Source organism: Ylistrum balloti, unplaced genomic scaffold (assembly GCF_031769215.1).
Source record: "Ylistrum balloti isolate Yb309-2 unplaced genomic scaffold, AGI_CSIRO_Ybal_v1 Utg369844, whole genome shotgun sequence".
NCBI lineage: Eukaryota > Metazoa > Mollusca > Bivalvia > Pectinida > Pectinidae > Ylistrum > Ylistrum balloti.
Genome location: NW_026782000.1, coordinates 116,976 through 137,313, shown reverse-complemented (window position 1 = coordinate 137,313; position 20,338 = coordinate 116,976). Strand labels below are relative to the sequence as shown.

General features: G+C 31.6%; 1 protein-coding gene across 1 annotated transcript in view; it reads right to left on the bottom strand.

Moving 5' to 3' along the window:
• The window catches only part of LOC132545375 (huntingtin-interacting protein 1-like), a 39,443-nt gene extending 20,551 nt beyond the window's left edge, over positions 1-18,892 (bottom strand). The window contains exons 1-12 of the mRNA XM_060209056.1: positions 18,806-18,892; positions 17,234-17,297; positions 11,512-11,654; positions 10,864-10,920; positions 10,494-10,574; positions 7,264-7,340; positions 2,919-2,980; positions 2,252-2,392; positions 1,764-1,821; positions 1,008-1,083; positions 577-720; positions 239-288 (exon numbers count right to left, since the gene is read on the bottom strand). Coding sequence (XP_060065039.1) covers positions 239-288; positions 577-720; positions 1,008-1,083; positions 1,764-1,821; positions 2,252-2,392; positions 2,919-2,980; positions 7,264-7,340; positions 10,494-10,574; positions 10,864-10,920; positions 11,512-11,654; positions 17,234-17,297; positions 18,806-18,892 — 1,040 coding nt within the window. The remainder of the gene's footprint in view (positions 1-238; positions 289-576; positions 721-1,007; positions 1,084-1,763; positions 1,822-2,251; positions 2,393-2,918; positions 2,981-7,263; positions 7,341-10,493; positions 10,575-10,863; positions 10,921-11,511; positions 11,655-17,233; positions 17,298-18,805) is intronic.
• Between the last annotated feature and the right edge of the window lie 1,446 nt (positions 18,893-20,338).

The following is a 20,338-nucleotide window of genomic DNA, read 5'->3' as shown; positions in this document are numbered from 1 at the left end:
TGACCCCCACCTCCAAATCACCCTGGATGTTGATGAGGTCATAAACCCAACAAAATAAAATACAAGGTGACCCCCACCTCCAAATCACCCTGGATGTTGATGAGGTCATAAACCCAACAAAATAAAATACAAGGTGACCCCCACCTCCAAATCACCCTGGATGTTGATGAGGTCATAAACCCAGGAAACAAACAAGGACTAAAGAAGTAGATAAATATATTTGGATTTGAGTTATTACCTCTCATCTGTTTCTGGTGGACCAAAGCCATTTCCAAAAGATTCATCAAACTGGAATGAAAAAAAACCGCTTTGCTACATATGTCAAATATTTTCACCTTTTGACTGAATTATCATATGATTTCCATATAAAATAGCAAATGTCACAAATATATGTATAAGAGGTTGTTTAAACAGACATTTTTACCATATTTATGTCCCTATAAGCTTACGCTTTGCACAAACATACATATATTGCTGTTGTGTAAGTAGATTTAAAAACAAATACTACTGTATTGTCCTGTCGTAAGCCCCACCCTGGGCTTATTGCAGGGTGCTTTAGTTGTCGTTTATTAATACCTGCGGAGGATCTGAAGTATCAACCAGATCTCCGATGCTGTCCGTGTCTGGAGTTTCAAGTTCTGGCTCTGGTTCCGTGGGAACAACAGCCACAGGCTTTACATGTTTGTTAAAGTCCGAGGCGATCAAGAAATTAGGTGGCTCCTGAAATTCAATAATCTTTCATATTACATTTAATCTATCACAATTTTGAATTTTGAATTTTACATAACCTATTTTTTATTGTCCAAGAAGAAATGCACCTTTCAAACAACCACACTACAAAATATTTTATCCTCTCAAAATACTTCATTCTTGTATGAGGACTAAAAAATCAATTACCTCATCCAGACATACAAAGTACAAATACATGTATATATATAGCAGAACTGAACCTGTCACTAGATTTGAATACTTTGGTTGAAGATCAACACCTAGATTTACATACTTACATCAGGTAAAAACGGCACCTGGACTAGATTTTTGAAGTACTGTAAATTACTGCTGCTGAGGTAAAACTGCTTAAGACTGAAATGAAATAAAACATGAAATTCCACATCTATGCAAAAACAATGAAAAGTAACTTCTAGTTATGAAAGCAAATTTGAAAGCAATGTTAGTTGAAAATTTATTTCAGATATCTCTAGATGTTTTGTTTAATATGTGGTGGACTTATCTTTTTCACAATACTGATAACATTAATCCAACAGAATGGAAATGGAATAAAATTGCATGTTTAATACAATTTTCATGGAATGTACATCAACACTTAAAATCTACCCAGGACTTCATTATGTAATTGTTTAAGATTTATGAGGAACAAAATATTCAAGTTTAAATACACAAATCAATTAGACAAAGAAATAAAAAATTAGTTCAATATCAAACCATTTGTCTTCGAAAAATAAAACAAACTTGATATAAATAAGGAGATTTTTTTGTAGTTGTTAATTTCTATACCGGAGCACTCATGTCACATGAAATAACCTAATGAATTCCAGAAATCATATAAGTGTAAAAAGATGATCATGTCCATATTGGGAATTATTTGACTCAAAATACAATCTTATGTTTACTGTATGCATGGTGAAAATATCCATCTTTACCAAGCAGTGAAATTGATATCCAAACATATCAATTTCAATCCACAAAGTTTGACGAATATAAAAGAGTCAGAAGAAATTTTTGGGATCAAGAAGATTTCTCACCGTTTATATGCTGATAGAAAGCGGTCCCTGTGACCTGCTAATGTATCTGGGGGGAGACCTGAAAACACAATACATATTTTTTTTCCCAATCTTGAGGTGTTCATCATGTAGCAAACTAACTTTAAGATCAAAGTAAAATCGCAAGTACCTATATTATAAATATTAGTTTTTTAAGTTTATTGAAAATGATACTTAAAGAATTTTTCTTAAACATTATATGTTCAGTAATACTGGTTTCATTTGTAAGTGATCAACACTAAAATTCATATTTCACATTAGATTAACAATATTCAATGTGATAATTTTTAACAAATTACAACGGAAAATTTAAAATAAATTTTAAGATATACCCTGGCATCTATAACTAAATATGTGTTTATTCAGTTTATTTTTTCTTCAAAGCGTATAATTCTGTTTTCTCACCCTAATTTTTAAAACAATAAAAAAAAATTCATAACGAAATTTAAATGATAAGTAATCCAACTTACTAGAATGTAGCCTAAACAGAGATTTAACAATGTAATCATACAGCTGACAGGAGTCCTGTATACACAGAATCAGGGGAGCTAATCGACACTGGCCAGAGTTCGTCATCGAGTTGGATCTTGACATATCCAGAGAACCAAAAACTGAAAACACAAGTCAATCTATTCATCATCTCTGTCTTAAAATCAAAGTGCAAAAGTGCAATCACTTGTTGTAGATCAGAAGATAGCGTGCAAGTTATTTAGGAGCTAAGAGGCCAGAACATAGACCCCCTTACTTTTTCATATGGAAACCATAATGCATGATTATCGGGGTCACTCTACTATTGTTGTTAAAAACAAAATCAAAATCAGATAAACTGTATAAGATAGTCTTAAATTAATTTCCTCATGATTCTAGCATCTGTATTTTTCTATTTTAATGTGTCTGGGTTAACAATGTTAATATGGTGATGAAAGCATTTTTATGTAGTAATAATATAACGTTAAATTTTTCAAACCAGGAACCATGTGGTGCATTCTGAGGAGTGACCGATGATTAATCACAGATTTTAACAAAATTTAATGCTAATTTGTACATTTCTTATCATTTTTTCTTCAAATTTCAGCCAAAAATAAATTATGAAATGAAATTAATGTTATATCCACTTCAGACGTTTAGTACACTCACCATGCTGCTGGAGAGTAAGGATTTCATCCATGTAGTCCAGCATGTCCACACAAATCTCAAAACTGAAGTGGCAAATTAACATATATACTGTCATACCTACAAACCAGTTATATAGAACATAAATATGGAGATTTTAGTGGTAATTATATTTTCCTGCATTTTGTGCTAAAAAAATGTTAAAATAAAATCATATCGTCAATTACAGTTCCTGAAGATAATCTCTTTGGCAAGTATAAAAAACACACCACTGTGCTAAAATATTAAGACATCAAATTAAGAACATTTTACAGTTTCATTTACAATTTAAAAACAATTGACAATGAGTACAATTTTCATAACATTGACATAAATACCACGGACTAAAAACACACTTAATAGCAGTAGAAAGAGCACTTTTTCAAATCTTATTTACATGTCTATAAAATTATTTGATGAATAAAAGGCACTAAAAATCATTCTCAAATATTTATTTCTAGATCAAAAATTTTGTTGTAAAGTTGAATTATGTTTATACAGTCAATAACCTCTGTCAAGTTATACTGCATACAAGAAGAGACATGTATTTTTGTAATTACTAAGTAATACTCAGTAATTTTGTCACAGCAGAAACTCCTCCTGGGAACAAAGACTGCTGGATAAATCACCCAGATTCAAACCATAAAATCATCAAAATCAGGAAACAATTATTTAGTAGGGCATAAACATAGGGTTATTACAACCAAACATCACTTTATTCATCAGTAATTACAATAAATTGATTTCAATCATAAAAACTTCACACCAGTTTTTAAAATCATTACAGCATATTCTGAGAGATTTTCCAAAATGCAGTATCTTGAGAAAGTTTTGAACGTTCTCGCTTTTTAAATTCAAACGATTATTGAGACTTTCATTTCACAGCTAGATTATCAAACAGTATACATTTCATAAATGAAAATTATTTAATAACTAGGAAATACCAAGAAGGTGATATTTATGAAAATAACATTTTTCTCTCAATCCATGTATGTACCCAATTTTATAAATTAAAAATCATTATCACTAGGACTGAATTTGACAAACATTGTCCAAATACTAGCCTAAGTACAGCATAAACTATTGTAGTTTTGAAATCAGCAAGCAAAGCCTTGGTACTCTACCTAGCTAGCTTTAACTAGCTTATTTGTATATACTTTGACCAGTTTCAATTTAGGTGAAAAAGGACTAATGCATTTGAAATATGTCCAGTAATACCTTTTACAAAGTAGATTCCACCTAATTAGCCGAAAATATTCCAATGTACTTTCAACTTTTTTTGTACCAGTCCCATGAATAATTATATTCTACCAAAATCTAACCAAATTAATTAAAGAGAGAACTTGCTTAAGGAAGCATGTCTATTTAATCATCAAATATATAATTTTTTTTTTTTAAATCTTTGAACAAAATATCAATGTTCTGACATATCCACCACCAATAAAAACACATATTTAAACATGCATTTGATTTCAATTAAACCCCCATTCCTTATAATTGAATTACAGATTTAAATTTTCCATAAATTAGGCCCAATCACCAGATTTCCCACAATTTGTCCCATCACCATATCAATCAAACCTATTCTGCTAGATATACTGGAAGTGTAAATCAGCCTAGGATGTTATCCAGAATATTTATCAAATATATTTCCACTGGAGTCATCAACAGTCCTCATAATCTTGATAAGAAACATTTCACAAGCAGAAATAGTGGACTTTAAATGGAGCACTTTGGCTTATGTTAAAAGAAAGTACTAGAGAGTTGTCAGAATTCAGAGACAAATGATGACCAAAGGAAAAAACCAAAAGTACCCATCAGAATAAAACTGATCAACACATTTACTGTTAGAACTTAAAATAAAAACCACCCCAGTCATAAGAATATTCATAATTCTCAAACAAATATAATTTTTTATTTGTTTGTCAACATTTATGCTATCAAAACATTCCTCTAATTTTGACCCAGAAAAAACCCATAATAATTTGATTACATTTTGAACACTTGATTATATAATAAGTAGATATCTATGAAAGGAACTCTGTTTAAGATATCAATGTTAAGTAATCAAAAACAGTCCTTTGTGTTATATTTTCTTAAATATACATTCTGTTTATGGTGACACATCTTTTTGATGATAAATAATTTGATATAAAATTGTATTAATTAAAAGTAATGGCATTTATACTCTTCCATATAATATCTAGCAGTATCTGATATATGACACCAGGTCCTGTATTTCTAATGAATATTAAGACCATTTTTATATAAAAGCTTCATTACCTAAATGATTTGTGACAACCATTTTCAACCTTATGCAGTGACATTCTTTTTGATAATGGTGTTCAGGGGACTGATCTGACACCCAGATGCCACATCTGACACCCAGATGCCACTTACACTGAATAGAATTTTTTACATAAAGAAATTCTTCATTCTTTCAATACATGTATAAGAAGTTTTGTTTGAGTGAAGAAATCTCTGAATTAAAGCAAATTAAAGGAATATTAGACAATGTTATTGAATAAAAGAAGATGTTAAGGTATTTGCTTATATTTACCAGGTACATATGGGAATGGTTATTTAAAAATGGGTAAGGTTCCCAATTTAAGTCATGAATGCATATGTCAAATACTGTTCCTTTTTTTCCTCTTATTTTTGTGCTTATTCATATCACCATCTTTAATTGTTCACACTGTTCAAGGAATTTTATTTATTCTCATAACTAACAATTAAGAGAGGATTGGAAAAATCTACATCTTTCCATGAATGTATCAAATCTACATCTTTCCATGAATGTATCAAATCTACATCTTTCCATGAATGTATCAAATCTACATCTTTCCATGAATGTATCAAATCTACATCTTTCCATGAATATATCAAATCTACATCTTTCCATGAATGTATCAAATCTACATCTTTCCATGAATGTATCAAATCTACATCTTTCCATGAATGTATCAAATCTACATCTTTCCATGAATATATCAAATCTACATCTTTCCATGAAGGTATCAAATCTACATCTTTCCATGAATGTATCAAATCTACATCTTTCCATGAATACATCATTTAGAAAATAAAACCTCATACTACTGAAATTTTCTCAGTTCATTGTTTTTAATGGGTTATCTCCCCTACCAATATCAATACATGTACCTACAAAATTTTAATCTAAACACAACAAGACCTAGGTGTCATCAATTTGTCATTAGTTTTCCAAATACAAGCAACAGGTGGTACCACGTGCACCAGTCGGCATATGTTAGCCAAACAAAGGGAGGTAATTCACACTTGCCTATACATGGCATCGCTGTGCATTCATAGAAAAAGGCATTCACATGGTTAGTATTTATACATTTAGTTGTGTCACAATCCTCCCAAAATTTCAAGACTTTGTAACATAGAAATTTAAAGTTATTTACATTTAAAGTTTAATTAATGTAATTATTACATTAATTGGTTTCTTGTCAAAATCTTAAGCCTTTATAATATATCATGTATACGCCAGGTAACAAAATTCAAATTGGAAGGAAATAGATCTTGTTGATGATTTTTTCCCCTGTATCATCATTAAGTTAACTAACAAAGTCAAATCAACACATATCATATTAGTATTTTCACACATCGATAAGACAAACAATGCACAAAACAAAAGTTATATTTCAAATTCAATTCTTGTATAAATAAATAGTTTCTCACTCAAGAAACTTTTTTTTCCGGACAGCTGATATGACTCAATATTATTTTCAATCTTGTTTGCTATATACAATTTTATAAAAAATGTAATTTCTTTTTATGTACAAAAATTTGTATGAAGATTGTCTTAAAATTTGAGGATGACTGCGAAATCATATTACAAATCTATTACATGAGACCCATTCATCTTCTCCATTTGATAATAACCAAATCCCCTTTCTTATAACCGATTCCCCAATATATGTTTATTAGTAACGACCACATTCAATTTCAATCTCTCCTTTTTTCCCATCACCTATACTTTTTAAAGAGTGAATAAAACAAAAAAATCAGTAAAAGATGATATTGAAAATAGAAATAATATTTATACAGAATAAAAATGAAAGATTATTTAATCAAGCGAGCTTATGAAATTTAACATTTCTATATATTGTACACCATACTAAAGTTACAGAAAATCATGATACTAAATATTTATTTTGTACAATTTAGGGAGTCATAATGCTTTGTATAAATTCATGGTACTATCAATGTCCAACATCTATCAATATGAATTCATGGTGCTATAAATCTCATTCAAATAAGCTGTGCTAAGCTCTCAAACAACTACAAAATTTACAATACTCACTAATTGTTCACATCAGATCCACAGATTTTAGAAAATTGTTCGTCAGACATAATCAGGCTTCCTGGTATACGATTGTTCTACAAATAGCACAAAAACATCAGCAATGTCAAATAAAGTTCTGTATTCTACTTTTTTTTCAAAAAAAATCTTTTGTTTTCTATTTTTTTTTTTTTTTTGAAGAATTTACATGTAAAACAAATAAACACAATACATGTACATGAAAATTCCATAAACTCCCGATTCATTAATCAGCAATTATATACTGGATCATTCTCACTTGTGCTCACTTAAACAAAAGACGAAGAGAGGATAGAAAAAGGGGTGATGGAGAGTGTGGAGGGGAGGGAACATTGGAATGTGAGGGTGGGGGGGAGAGCGGGATGAGGTGGGGGATAGTATGTAAGAGTGGTAGTTTCTCCAGACTACTTAAATTTATCAATCAGATATCATTTATGATGAATGTTTATTTAATAAATAAATATATAGACTGTGCTGTGTCGGCTTGATTTACTATACGTATACAGGCATCATGAAATATAAGGCAAATTCGAAGTATTAACAGTAAAATCACACTACAGATAGATGTATAAATAACTAATGAGAACTTCATAAAAGACAAACATTCAAATACAAACATTGAGCATATACCATAACTGGTTACTCATATTTCGATTAAATTGGTTAACTTAACTGATTACCAATAAATCAGATAAAACCACAAATATTATTTAAGTAGGTAGCCAAGTATACCATAACTGGTTACTTATACAGTGGTTTAAAAAATATGAAATAAATTATCAGATATACCATATACTAGTTACCTACAGACTAATTACTCAATCACATAAATAGGTAATCAAATTTACAGTACACTAGTTATTAAGATCTACTGGTAGTAAAGAAGTTATTTATATATATACAGACAAGCAGATATGTCATATACTGGTTACTAATAGACCGATTCCTATCAAGCTAGGATACAGATCCGGACACTAGAACAAAGGTTACTAAAGTTACTTGTTTAAATGGGAGTCAAACATACCATAAACTGGTTACTTATGTTACTGTGAATATAAACTACTAGTCACATGAGTAACTGTACAGTTGATATCACCACAAATTGGTGACTAATATATAAAACAGGAAAAAAAACAATATGGTCTGGAGCAAAAATAACTGCTTGCATACATATAACTACATTTTGTATATATAATGAAACAAGTCCATTGTTTCCTGGTATAACAGTGAGTGGTCACAAATCTATACAGGTGATATATCCATGAGCTTGTTGGTGTATAGACCATTGTAAAACTGGAAAATTAAAATATCTTAAACTGATTACTTGTGTAGTACTCCAACACTGGGGACTTGCACAAATTTAAAAAGATAAACAAAAAAAAAAAAAAACTATAGACTATGCTTATACAGGATCTCTGAAACTCCAGAACTAAAGATCTAACAGTGGTTTCCATTTCCTCCAGTGTAATTCGATTTGTCTTTTCCTGTACCCATTTTTTTCTACTATTTATGTATTTATTGACTGTAAAGTTATCCTTAATTGCATTGATTAGGGCATTCACATCTAAGGATTTGTTGAGACATCTGCTCTTGTAGATATACCTGGTAGTATTTAATAACTAATAAAATTTTATTATCAAAAGAGTTGCATTGGTGTGAAATTATTCCAAATATAAACAAACTCTTATTGTATGCAAAAGGTATTTATAAAAGATCTAGAATTGTTTCAAACTGCTGAAGAAGCTCTTGCACTTTTTCACAATACCAAAGACAATGTATGATAGTTTCATTTTCAGTATTACAAAAACAACATGTCAGACTAGGAGCAAGTTAATTTTATGAAGAAAAGAATTTGCAGTAAGAACACTGTATTCGATCCAATAAGCGCCCAGGACGCTTAAAAAATTGCAATTAAGGGGGGCGCTTATTAGAGATCATCTTAGATGTAAAAGAAACACATTCAGTACTGAAAAATCTGCTTCCACCAGGAACTTTCTGTCTCCTTTCTGAGGTGTTTTGTAAAAAGGTTTTCAATTCACTCTCTTTTTGTCTCCAATCACGAATTCGCTTTCTATCTATACCATAATGCTTTGATGCTTTGCTGTTTCCCCATTCCTTGGAAAACTCCACAACTTTTATCTTGAAAGAAATTCCATACGAGATTGTGATGTGTCTGTGGTTGCCATAATTTCAGTGTCAACCTCCATGTAACAAAGTGCACTCTGTCATTATGTGCTCGTCAATAAATTGTTTCAGATCATCTTAACATGATGACACGAAAGGGAATTTGTTTATGATGAAGATATAAAATTCCATTCAAACTGTTTCAGCATAACTATTTTATTTGTCGTTTGATATCTAACTGCTACATTGTTTCTGTCAGATAATCTATCACACATGAAAATATCATTTCTTAATCTGCTGTATCAATGGCTATATTACCTGTTAAGTAATGGACAATGCATATTCAGTCGTCGTTACTGTTGTTGAGCGCGCGACACCAAGGTACACAAGGTAAAAGGTCATCTACCACGTGGTTCATGAATATGTGAAACAAATGTCTTTTCTGTATGAATATTCGTCTGTGGTAAGGGGATATCATGTTTATACAGAGTGCTAGAAACAATTCAAAGGGCAGTGCCTTGATACAGTTATAAGACCTTTCACTGTGATGTCACGAAGTCACGTGCATGAATGGTCTAATTGAGGATAATAATCCGTTTACAATCAGAGTTGTAAAAGAATGGAAAACAGTGGGTCACATTCCAAGTGAACTGTCAAAAACAGCTATTTTTTTATCAGCCATTGTCGGAAAATTGTGGTAATAGTTACAGAGGACACTTATCGGCATTCCTCTGATGCTGGTGGACTGGAGATTAACTGTTTTTCACGTTTTTCTGGAGAACATCTCCTTATACCCCGACTTAAACCACTTCTTGATCGTGTCGAAAACGTAAGTAAATCATGGGCGCTTATTGGGTCGAATGCGGTATAATGAAAGACTCTAATGTGTGTTATAAAATTCATTTAAATGGTCTACTTGGTTCAATGAACTATTGCACTAGAAAGAATTCTCAATATTTAATTCAAAATTAATTTTTTATGATCCCAGGTTATTGTGACATCCTGTCATACCTGACATGAAACAATCAAACCTGGGTGTTGGTACATATGGGTACATACTAAATGTTATACTGCACAAACTGACTTACCTTTTTGTGAAATTTGAGTTTCTGTACTAACAGCGCGCAATAGCTGGCTATCAGACGTCCATAACCTTCGCGCAAATGGCTCTGAATAAAAAAGTGCATCACACTTTTCACAATTTTTTTTTTTATAATCTTTTGGTTTCTTTACTTTTTTTAAAATCAAGATGACAGCATATATTTCATTTTCCACATATCATCACAATTTGAAACTCTGAATATCGATAAACTTTGTTTTTAGTTTTGATTAATTCGGAATAAAAACAACAAAGTCTGAAGACAACCTGGAAAATATATTTATACAATATTTTACTTGTGATTTCTATAAAACATATTTCATTCAAATATTACAAAATCAAACTATGTTGAAACTTACCCATAGTTTTCCCAAATCTGTTATGTGGGTTGAATATTTCCAGGAATCATGCATGCTCTGTGATAGAAAAAGCAAATCTAAATACATCTGTTCCCTTCATTACAAAAGAACTTATCCTTACATCAAATCTGTAAAACATCTACCGTAAAGGATTCCTCGATGTTGGTCCCCCATTGTTTACCCTAATGAACTTAGTATTCTAGGATGGATGTTTGTATATCCTTGTTGTGTATCCACCTTCAAATTCTCTACCAGAAAGACCAAAGGCCATTGCTCACATACCTGTGTTGGTTTACAAACTTTTTCACTTTTATTTGTGTAAATGTACCCAAAACCTTTAAAAGGTTTGAGGATTTTCAACAGTACTTTATCAGGTATATGTCACACTAATTACCCTTTTATGATTTAACAAAATTCCATTGCATTCATAACAAGATGACTGCAACAACATTCATACTTCTGGTAATTGCCATTAAAATGTGAATGAATGAATGAATTGCCATACCAATGCTAAAATAATTTTAGTAACAAGTATTTCAGATTTAAACATATTTTCAATGAAAAAAACAGTAATATTTACTTTAAAGAATAATACTGTTTCTCAACACATCCATTATTTAAAGAGTTTCAAAATAAAAGCATGCTCACATGTTTGTGACCCTCACGGAAGATCTTGTGGAGAACATGAAGGAATTTCCAGCACACAATCGGATTTCCCTGGACTGGAAGTTTGGAGGCCACACCCCAAAAGAGACTTGCTCCATTGTCTTGGAATGTTCCCAGCACCGTGGCTGATTTTGGTTAAGGAAGTTTGTTGTGATAATAAACACTTCTGTAAAACCATTAATCTTCATGGGGGATTTATTTTCATTGAATATGTAGGTACCCTAATCCACAATTTTTTATAATCAGGAAAAAATGAACAGATAAAAAATGACATGGATTAGAGTACTAGCAGATATTGTGAGCAAGATTTAACCACAAAATCAAGTGCCAGTAAAATTTTAGCCTCACCAAAATATATGATTTCACAGTAGTTAAATTTTTAACTTCAATAGTGTTTTTATAATGTTGATGTGGAAACACAAACAGTATGCTGAGATTTACATTCCATATGAAAGAGATCACTCTTGTAATTTGATAATTTCTGGGTTTTTGCTAACTGAAAAAATATCTGTTAATGTCATGTTCTACTTAATATCACAATATTTCCTGACAACATGTAATGCAGCGTCCTTGTTAAATCATACTCACCAAACGTTCAGGAAATTGAACTTTCTTTTAATATGTACCGGTACATGACATTTGTATATATATATTCTCAAACACATTATGACCCCATGTGTCCAGTTGATATTATCAGTTAAAATTGTCACATAAACACCCATGGTCATTTTCAGATCAGGTGGCTTTGTCAATGAACAACATTAGGAAGGCCTGTAGCATGCAGAATTGTTCAATTCTAATTTAAATCACTTTTTTGAGGATGGGTTTATAGGAACCGACTGTTTTGTATAAGCAAAACCAAATTCTTCTCAGGGAACAAACATGAACAATTAATGCAGCCTTATTGAAGAAAGCATTAATTTGTCAAAAAGTCATTGCATGACTTTTAAAAGACTTCAAACACTTCGTGTCTATAAATAAACATTAATTTCCTTCTACAATATACTTGATAAATCATCGTAACAAACCTATCAGTTGACACATGCAGACTTACTGGATACTTCACATTGTCAAGTAGGCATAATCTGATCCACTACTAAAGACTAGTTGTGTATACATACGACAAATGATCATTTATAGATGACTCCACAAAACTGATATTAAGTCATTTCCGTTGCATTTGATATCTTTAATGCAAGGCTGGGAAAATTCATATTTAATGTCTGCTCTTAAAAAATGGGAGAAAAAAAAGAAAAATCACTTAAATTAATTTATGCATTCTGCTTATACCTTAATTCAATATGTTGTTAAAATTTTGAAACGTAAATACACACTGTGTGATTAAGTTTGTGTTTTCTCATTTTCTCAATGTAATATAAATCAATTTTACCCTTTACATACAGTAAAATATTTTACATTGAAACTAATGTGCAGTTAAATAAGTTATAAAAAAAACTTTTATGAAGAAAAATCAGGTTTTATACAAGTCAACCTTCCATACTTTCTAATTCATGATAAGGAGAGTTTGAGATCACTGATTTGTAGCCCCTGCATAACATATAAATCATGAATAGTCTTCTAAACTACTCATAATTTCAAAATTTCTGTCATTCCAACAGACAAATTCTGTTTTAAAGTATCAGTTCATGCAACCTCCACTATGGAATTCCAAAAAGTTCACAAGTCTCAGAGTTCAGAACTTGAAATAAACATAATTGTATCGAAATGTTAACTTAGAATGAAAATACTGTACAAATATTAATCTTGATCTCATCACTCAAAGGCTAATTAATTAATTAAGCAATAAGTTCAAAATAACTTAAATTCCAAAATATAGATACAAAATATAGATACAAAATATAATTTAAGACTTGAAAAGAACAGTTCAGTCTGCAGTCAGTATCGAATAGAAGCCTGGATTCTGCAGTTTTTCCTTTAGTCTTATCTATTGTAAAAGAGTGCTCACTCTGTATCCTTCTAGGCCTAAGCTGTTCCAGAAAACTACCACTGTACATTGTACTAGGAGATGATATACAACATACATGCACTTATTAGACATTGGCTCTAAAAGGACTTTTTTCTCTGGGATATTTTTCTCCACTAACTTTATAATACCATAATAATCACAAATAGAAACTGGTTTCATTACCAGTAATATCAGAGTATATCAATTTGAACAGGATACAGACATTGTTGTTTGTTTCTCACATTACAAGTAACTGATGATATCAGATTAACGATCAGTGATTTTACAGATATTTATCACGATAAATACTGTAAAAGTACAAGTTCAATACACAGGAAAAGATAATATAGTGGTACATGTACAGTCAGGTTTTGGAAGTACATATATACAAGCACAAAGATCAGGATTTTTTTCCCCAAATATTTTCTGGGTTAACTGGCTGATAAAAAACAATGTACAGACATGTGAGTCACACAGGAGAAGGATCATACACAGGTCAATGTGAGCAGCTGTACTGTCCCAAACAGGAAAGTAAACAACTCCATATAAACACACTACTTTTTTGACCAGAGTTTCTGAGAAAAGCAGTTTTACTATATATGGGAAAACCCTCGTGTTAGTAACAGGACAAATTTTATTTGACCTGATTTCAATTTTTATAAACCAATTTTTTATATGTTCCAGTTCGAAAAGAAAATGACATTTAAATGAACTTTGAGGATACTTAATTAAGCAACTGCTCAGAGGAAATAGACCTGCCTACATGAATACCATTTCTGTTGTAACTAATGCTTTGTCCCACAGCAAGATTATGTGTAATTATATTCCAAAACAAATCTGTACACTTGCCCTGCCCTCAAAATTGGTTTTAACATTTACAAAGCTTGGCCTAAATATGAATATATTAACTGACTTTCACACTAGCTGCTGTTTTCATTACAGTTAGTCATCAGTAAAACTTCTCCTTAAAAAGTCAAAATACAAACACCTTTGAAATGAAATGAAAGGCAAACATCATGATTTAATATACAGGGTTTTCCATACTTTTGTTAGTAGTAGCCGGTCAAATCGGCCAGCGACAGACTCTTATGGAAAATCCTGAATATATATGAATTATAATGAATCATTTCATCTCTAAATAACACAAGAGTTCCTCGGAACTGTATGTGTCGCCTGCATACAGTGTCACAGTCACCCAGAAATCGAACTGGATGTGCAAAGTTCAACCATAAAGTTGTAATACCAAATTTCATTTCTATAATTCAAAGCATAACCAAAGAGAGTCCAGAAAACAATATTCCCAGAGAATTTTCTAAGTTCAAAGGGGCATTACTCTGCCAAGAAGGGTCACAGACAGCCAGAAATCAAACTTAATCTGTACCCTTCCAACAAAAAGCCATATACCAAATTCCATTTCAATAACTCAAAGGATAACCCAAAAAAGTCTGGAAAACAGTATTCCCAGCGAATTTCCTAAGTTCAAAGGAGCATAACTCTGCCAAGAAGGGTCACAGACAGCCGGAAATCCAACTTAATCTGTACCCTTCCAACAAGAAGCATATACCAAATTTCATCTTGATAACTCAAAGCATCACCGAAAAAAAGTCCAGAAAACTTTTGTACTGATGCCGCCAACGTCGCAGATGCCGCCAACGTCGCAGATGCCGCAGACATGTGACAACGGACAAAGTGATCCCTAAGTGTCCGCTAGCTCTGCAGGCGACACAAAAACTGAGATTAAAAAAGTCACTGTTTTGTGATGTTACTAATTTTCATGATCAATAGACTTAGATGTTGCCTACTTTCCAGGGCTAAGCATATATAAAGGGCATTCAATTTTTTACATAATTAATACTTAAACAGTACCATCATTAACACATATATTTAATTTGGATTCAAAGTTTGACTACTTGATGTAGACTTTGACAGTATTACAATACTATATTTTACTACCTTGATATAACAACAGCAGCACAGGAACACAATGTGTTGATGTTGACCTTATCAAAAGCATCTCCCTGCCACTTTGGATATAAATGGCAAATATTCTACCTTTAATTTCATGTTGATTCACTTTCAAGTATTTTCCTTCGGGAAAAACGTAACTTGCAATTTTAAATATGACGTAAGTATGAAGGTTTTTCTTCCGTTTTTTTTTTCTATTGTGCCATGAACATTCTGTTACAGGTACAAAAGAAAGTTAAATCAATGTTTATATTCATTAAAATTTCATACATAAATATCTATGTGAACCATGATAGATAGGATTTTTGTCAGTTTGCTCTGTTTTAACTTTATTTTACACTTAGTATAGTGATAGTGTTTTAAGCAAATTATATACTACACATATCATTGGTTTGTGACAATCTATTGTTATTATCTGGACAGAAAATTTAAAACAGAACCTAATATATTTTACTTTACATTAATAATAACAGTCTCAGTAATTAACTATCTCTGCATTATGGGTTCAATTCTAGTACAACAAATTAATAAAGGGCTGTGGCACTTCCTGTACAAGTGTACTGTTGAGGCGAGTCCAATATCTATAAGCTCATATTGACCTAAATTCTCCCTATTGTACGTATATATGTATGTAAGTATAAATCTTCATTATCTGGCTGACAAAGCAACAGTTGTGGCATCTGGTGACTAAGAAATTCAATTATTTACGTATACTGTAGACTTCATTAGACAAAGGTTCTGCAGATTTTACATCAGTGAAAGTAAAATGTTCAATATTCACTATGAATAGCAGATCATTATAGATACATATATCCCGGCTGCTATCGGCAAATTAAAGATCACGTCAAGTTACAAGCACTGATTTTTTCAATCAATTTAAATAAAATTCAATACATTTTAATGAGCTCTAATTGACTTTCTATTGATGTTGGACTGATTGAGATATTGATACGATGTACCTCTGTATCTCTCTCTCTGTTACATATTGATCATAACTGACAGAGAGGAGAATTTATGTTTCTAATTTCAGGGTATTTTCTTAAAATACAACTGGAAAATCTGGTCAGAGAATGAACACTGGTTGGGTATATAATTTCTAAAACCAGAGTGATAGGATATAGATTAATCTATAAATAGACTTTGTCTCAGATGACCTAAAAACTTACCACTGATTATGTATTCAAAGATTTCAGTTTAATGATATAATTTTCTTATGAATTGCTACCAAATGTATGAAAATAAATTGGAATGTAAATGTAGGAAAATAAATTGGAATTTAAATTGTTTTGTTTGAAATTCATTACTGTAAGTGCCTCCAACATGTATTTTGTAATATAATACAAAGATAACTATGAAATATTGATGAAAACTAAGATTATTTCAAAGTTCAACCCAATCAAAAAAAGATGGAAGGACACACATGTACAATGAACATCCTACAGTTACCAATATGGCGGATGCGGAACTCGGGAATACAACCCCAAGAATGGCATGTTCCTGCATATAATGCGCACCCCCTTTTTGACATGACAGTTTTAGCTTAAAAAAGTGTGCACTATACGCGGAAATTTACGGTACTAAGACGCCATGTCAATTAATGCCTTTTGGTGTACATACTTCTGAAGATCAGTTTGTCTGGTGATATTGAAGTTGTAGATATCATTTCCCAGAAAATATGTCTAAATTCAAGTCTATCTATGTAAAACAACATGACAACCAAATTGAAATCACTCTGTTATGCCTCTTTAGATGTGTTAAAGACTAAAAGGATACTTCTCACATGTTTTTCTTTGACAGGAGCTTCTTGATTGTTGATTGCTTTGTTTATTGCAACAGTCTGGAAAATAAACAAAATACAAATACATCTCTTCATCCTATGCTGTGTAAAAACCATTTTCCAATCATTCTGCATAACCTCATTTAGAAGCTGTTTTTGGTGGTATAGTCACCTCTTTGGTGTACTTTTATGCATTGAAAAGGAATACTCTATGTATAATTTATAATTGGATTACGAAAACGAAGACAGGTTTTGGTGTTAGTGGCAGTGTTCTATTTTAATTCTTTATGTCTAACAAAGAATAAAAACTTTAACGGATCAACATGATCTTGACTTGTTAACTTCATTCCAATATTACTGTAGAAATTCACATGTAAATGTATGGGGTGACTTTTAAATTCAAAGAACCATTTCTAATATCATGTGTCAGGGACATGTTCAAATTATTGAACAACATATACCAGTCTGCTGAAAAGTCATAGCAGATATTCAAACCTGTAAAATAAATGATTTTATTTTTTAAAATGGCAAAATGTTTTGCTAACTTTACATTTACACTTTTTAAAAGAATATATTTACATGATATTGTATGTATGTACTATGAAGAAGTAATGAAAAACATCCTGTCCCTGATGAGGTTTGAACTAGTGAACCTTCAATCTCTAGCCAGAAACTTGACTAAAGGGAAGTTCCCACTAGCTGTTGCTAGTAAGGTGACCTGTACTGTCACCTTCTACAGGTAATCTGCAGCATACATTTGATTATAAACACAACCTTCAAATTAATTTTTTATTAAATCTAAAATAATTGAAAATACTATACTACATACAAAGCTAATTACAAATACAACTTGTTTGCTAATGGTATCTATCTTGTTGGAATTAGCTTTTTCTGTACAGCTACAAGTATTATATGTAATATTTATTAATAGGCATTGATGACACACTTTTTGTAGTTACCATAATAATAAATAATTTGGTATGGTGTATATTGTCAAATTCTACCTAATCTCCTGAAATTTGAACTGATTCTAGTACAAACATATCCTAACCTGTCATCTGTGCATGGGTTTTAGCATGCCTACACTTCATTTACATTACAATGTTACAAATATTTAAAGGAGTGTATAATGAAAATTGGGAGTGACCAAGAAACATAGAAAACTATATCAATGATGGTATCAATTTCACTAGTTCAAGTATTTGTTGCAAATCATGTTCATCATTCCATAACGGATTGCAATGAGGGATATCAGTTCTTCAGATTTCTCTGATTTCAAAGCCAATTTGACAGCTGTCAACACACGTGACGTATACAATATTCATTCACTGTTTGGATTAGAGTATAATATTACGAAATACATTGCGATTGTTTTGCTATGTGTTTTTATTACCACCAAATAAGTATCATATATATACTACTAACCAATCCTCACTAAATACTATGCATGACACGAAAGATTTGAGTTGCCATCAGGTAAAATTGCCGACGGATACTCAGCAGTGACGAAATCTTATGTTGTCAAAAAGTAGAAACCACTTCCGCTGTACAAAAAAACTTTTTCTTACTTGTGTTTTCTCGAAATTTTCTCGCTCAACCTCTGTTGCTGTTCTTCCTCGATGGGAAATTACTTTAGGAAGGTGCTTCGAAGACATCTTGTTTTCTTAGATACGTAATTCACACTTAATCATCATGTTTACTTTCCTTGAAACATAACCGCAGAATTATTTCGGAACAGGATGACAGAATAACAACGACCCCTGGTGGTTAATCTCATAACTAGGAAGTGAAGAGGCGCCTGCGGGATACTTGGCTGTGGCTTCCGGTCATGAATCATAATGGAGTGTCTCATAAAATAACTTGACGCACATAAGTACATATTTTCTTCATTTTTTCTTCAACCGGAAAATATAATTGACAACAGTTTATCAGTCAAATGTGACTCTTGTATGCAATTCTTAAATTGTCTGTACCAGAAGACTAAAAATTTTCATGTTTTAAAATATATGTAGTTAATTTTGTTTCCGAGTGCACCTGAAACGGGCACAAGTTATACCCACAAATTGCTATCCTCTCCCTTTCTACATACCAAACTATTTTTTTTCATAAAGACGACACTTCTCAAATACATGTTGTAACATTTATCATTTATGTGATATATATATATATATATATATTGCATCTTCATATGCAGATATTTCTAGGGGATGACAAGGGTTACATCCCCTTACCTCTTATCGAGTCATAGACACGAGAGCCCACATGTGTAATGGGGCCAGTCATGGATGAGTGATTTTATCAAAACTACAATATATATTAATACGGACTTAGTTGTTTCTGTTTTACTCGGGAGATTCTTAAGTTCATGGTTATATAGGTATCTGTTGTAGCCTACATATATATGTTACACATCTGCTAATAGTACATAATTGGACTCATTTTGAATTTAAATCCATGATAGCATAAATATCCATGTTCAAAATCACAAAACTTTGAAATAACCACCTTCAATGATAATTACAAAAACCAAAGTGTTAAAATTCAGATGAATAAAACATCATCTTCTATTATATGAGTGCATATGGTCAGTTATTTCGAAGGACGCGCAAGTAAAACCTCAACAGAGGACCCCTATACTTTACCTGGACAGGTGTGAACTATAGCCATCTCCTTCATGGGCTTATTTCTCACCGTCTGACTATGTTCTATATGATTTCACACATTACTACAGTCATTATATGAAGAAATCCTCTGATTTGATCAGTGACGTATGATGAAGACACCCCTGGATTTGGTTTAAAACCAATAAAACTGCGAGAAGATCTGGAATTTGAAAATAATTTGAACAGAACAATTGATTATTACTGTAGCAATTAAAATTTGAAGATAAACAATAGAAAACTCTTCATCGAGGAATCGGATTGGACGGGATCAACAACATCTACCTTTAACTATATCTTAAAGTAACTCAGTATACTTAGGAAAGAAGAACAATGATTAGAAATTGATTCACCACTGCATTTTTAAAAAGACATTTTTCTCTACTGTGTAAATGCTTCTATCCAATACAAATACATAGTAGTACAAAGCAAATATCTGAT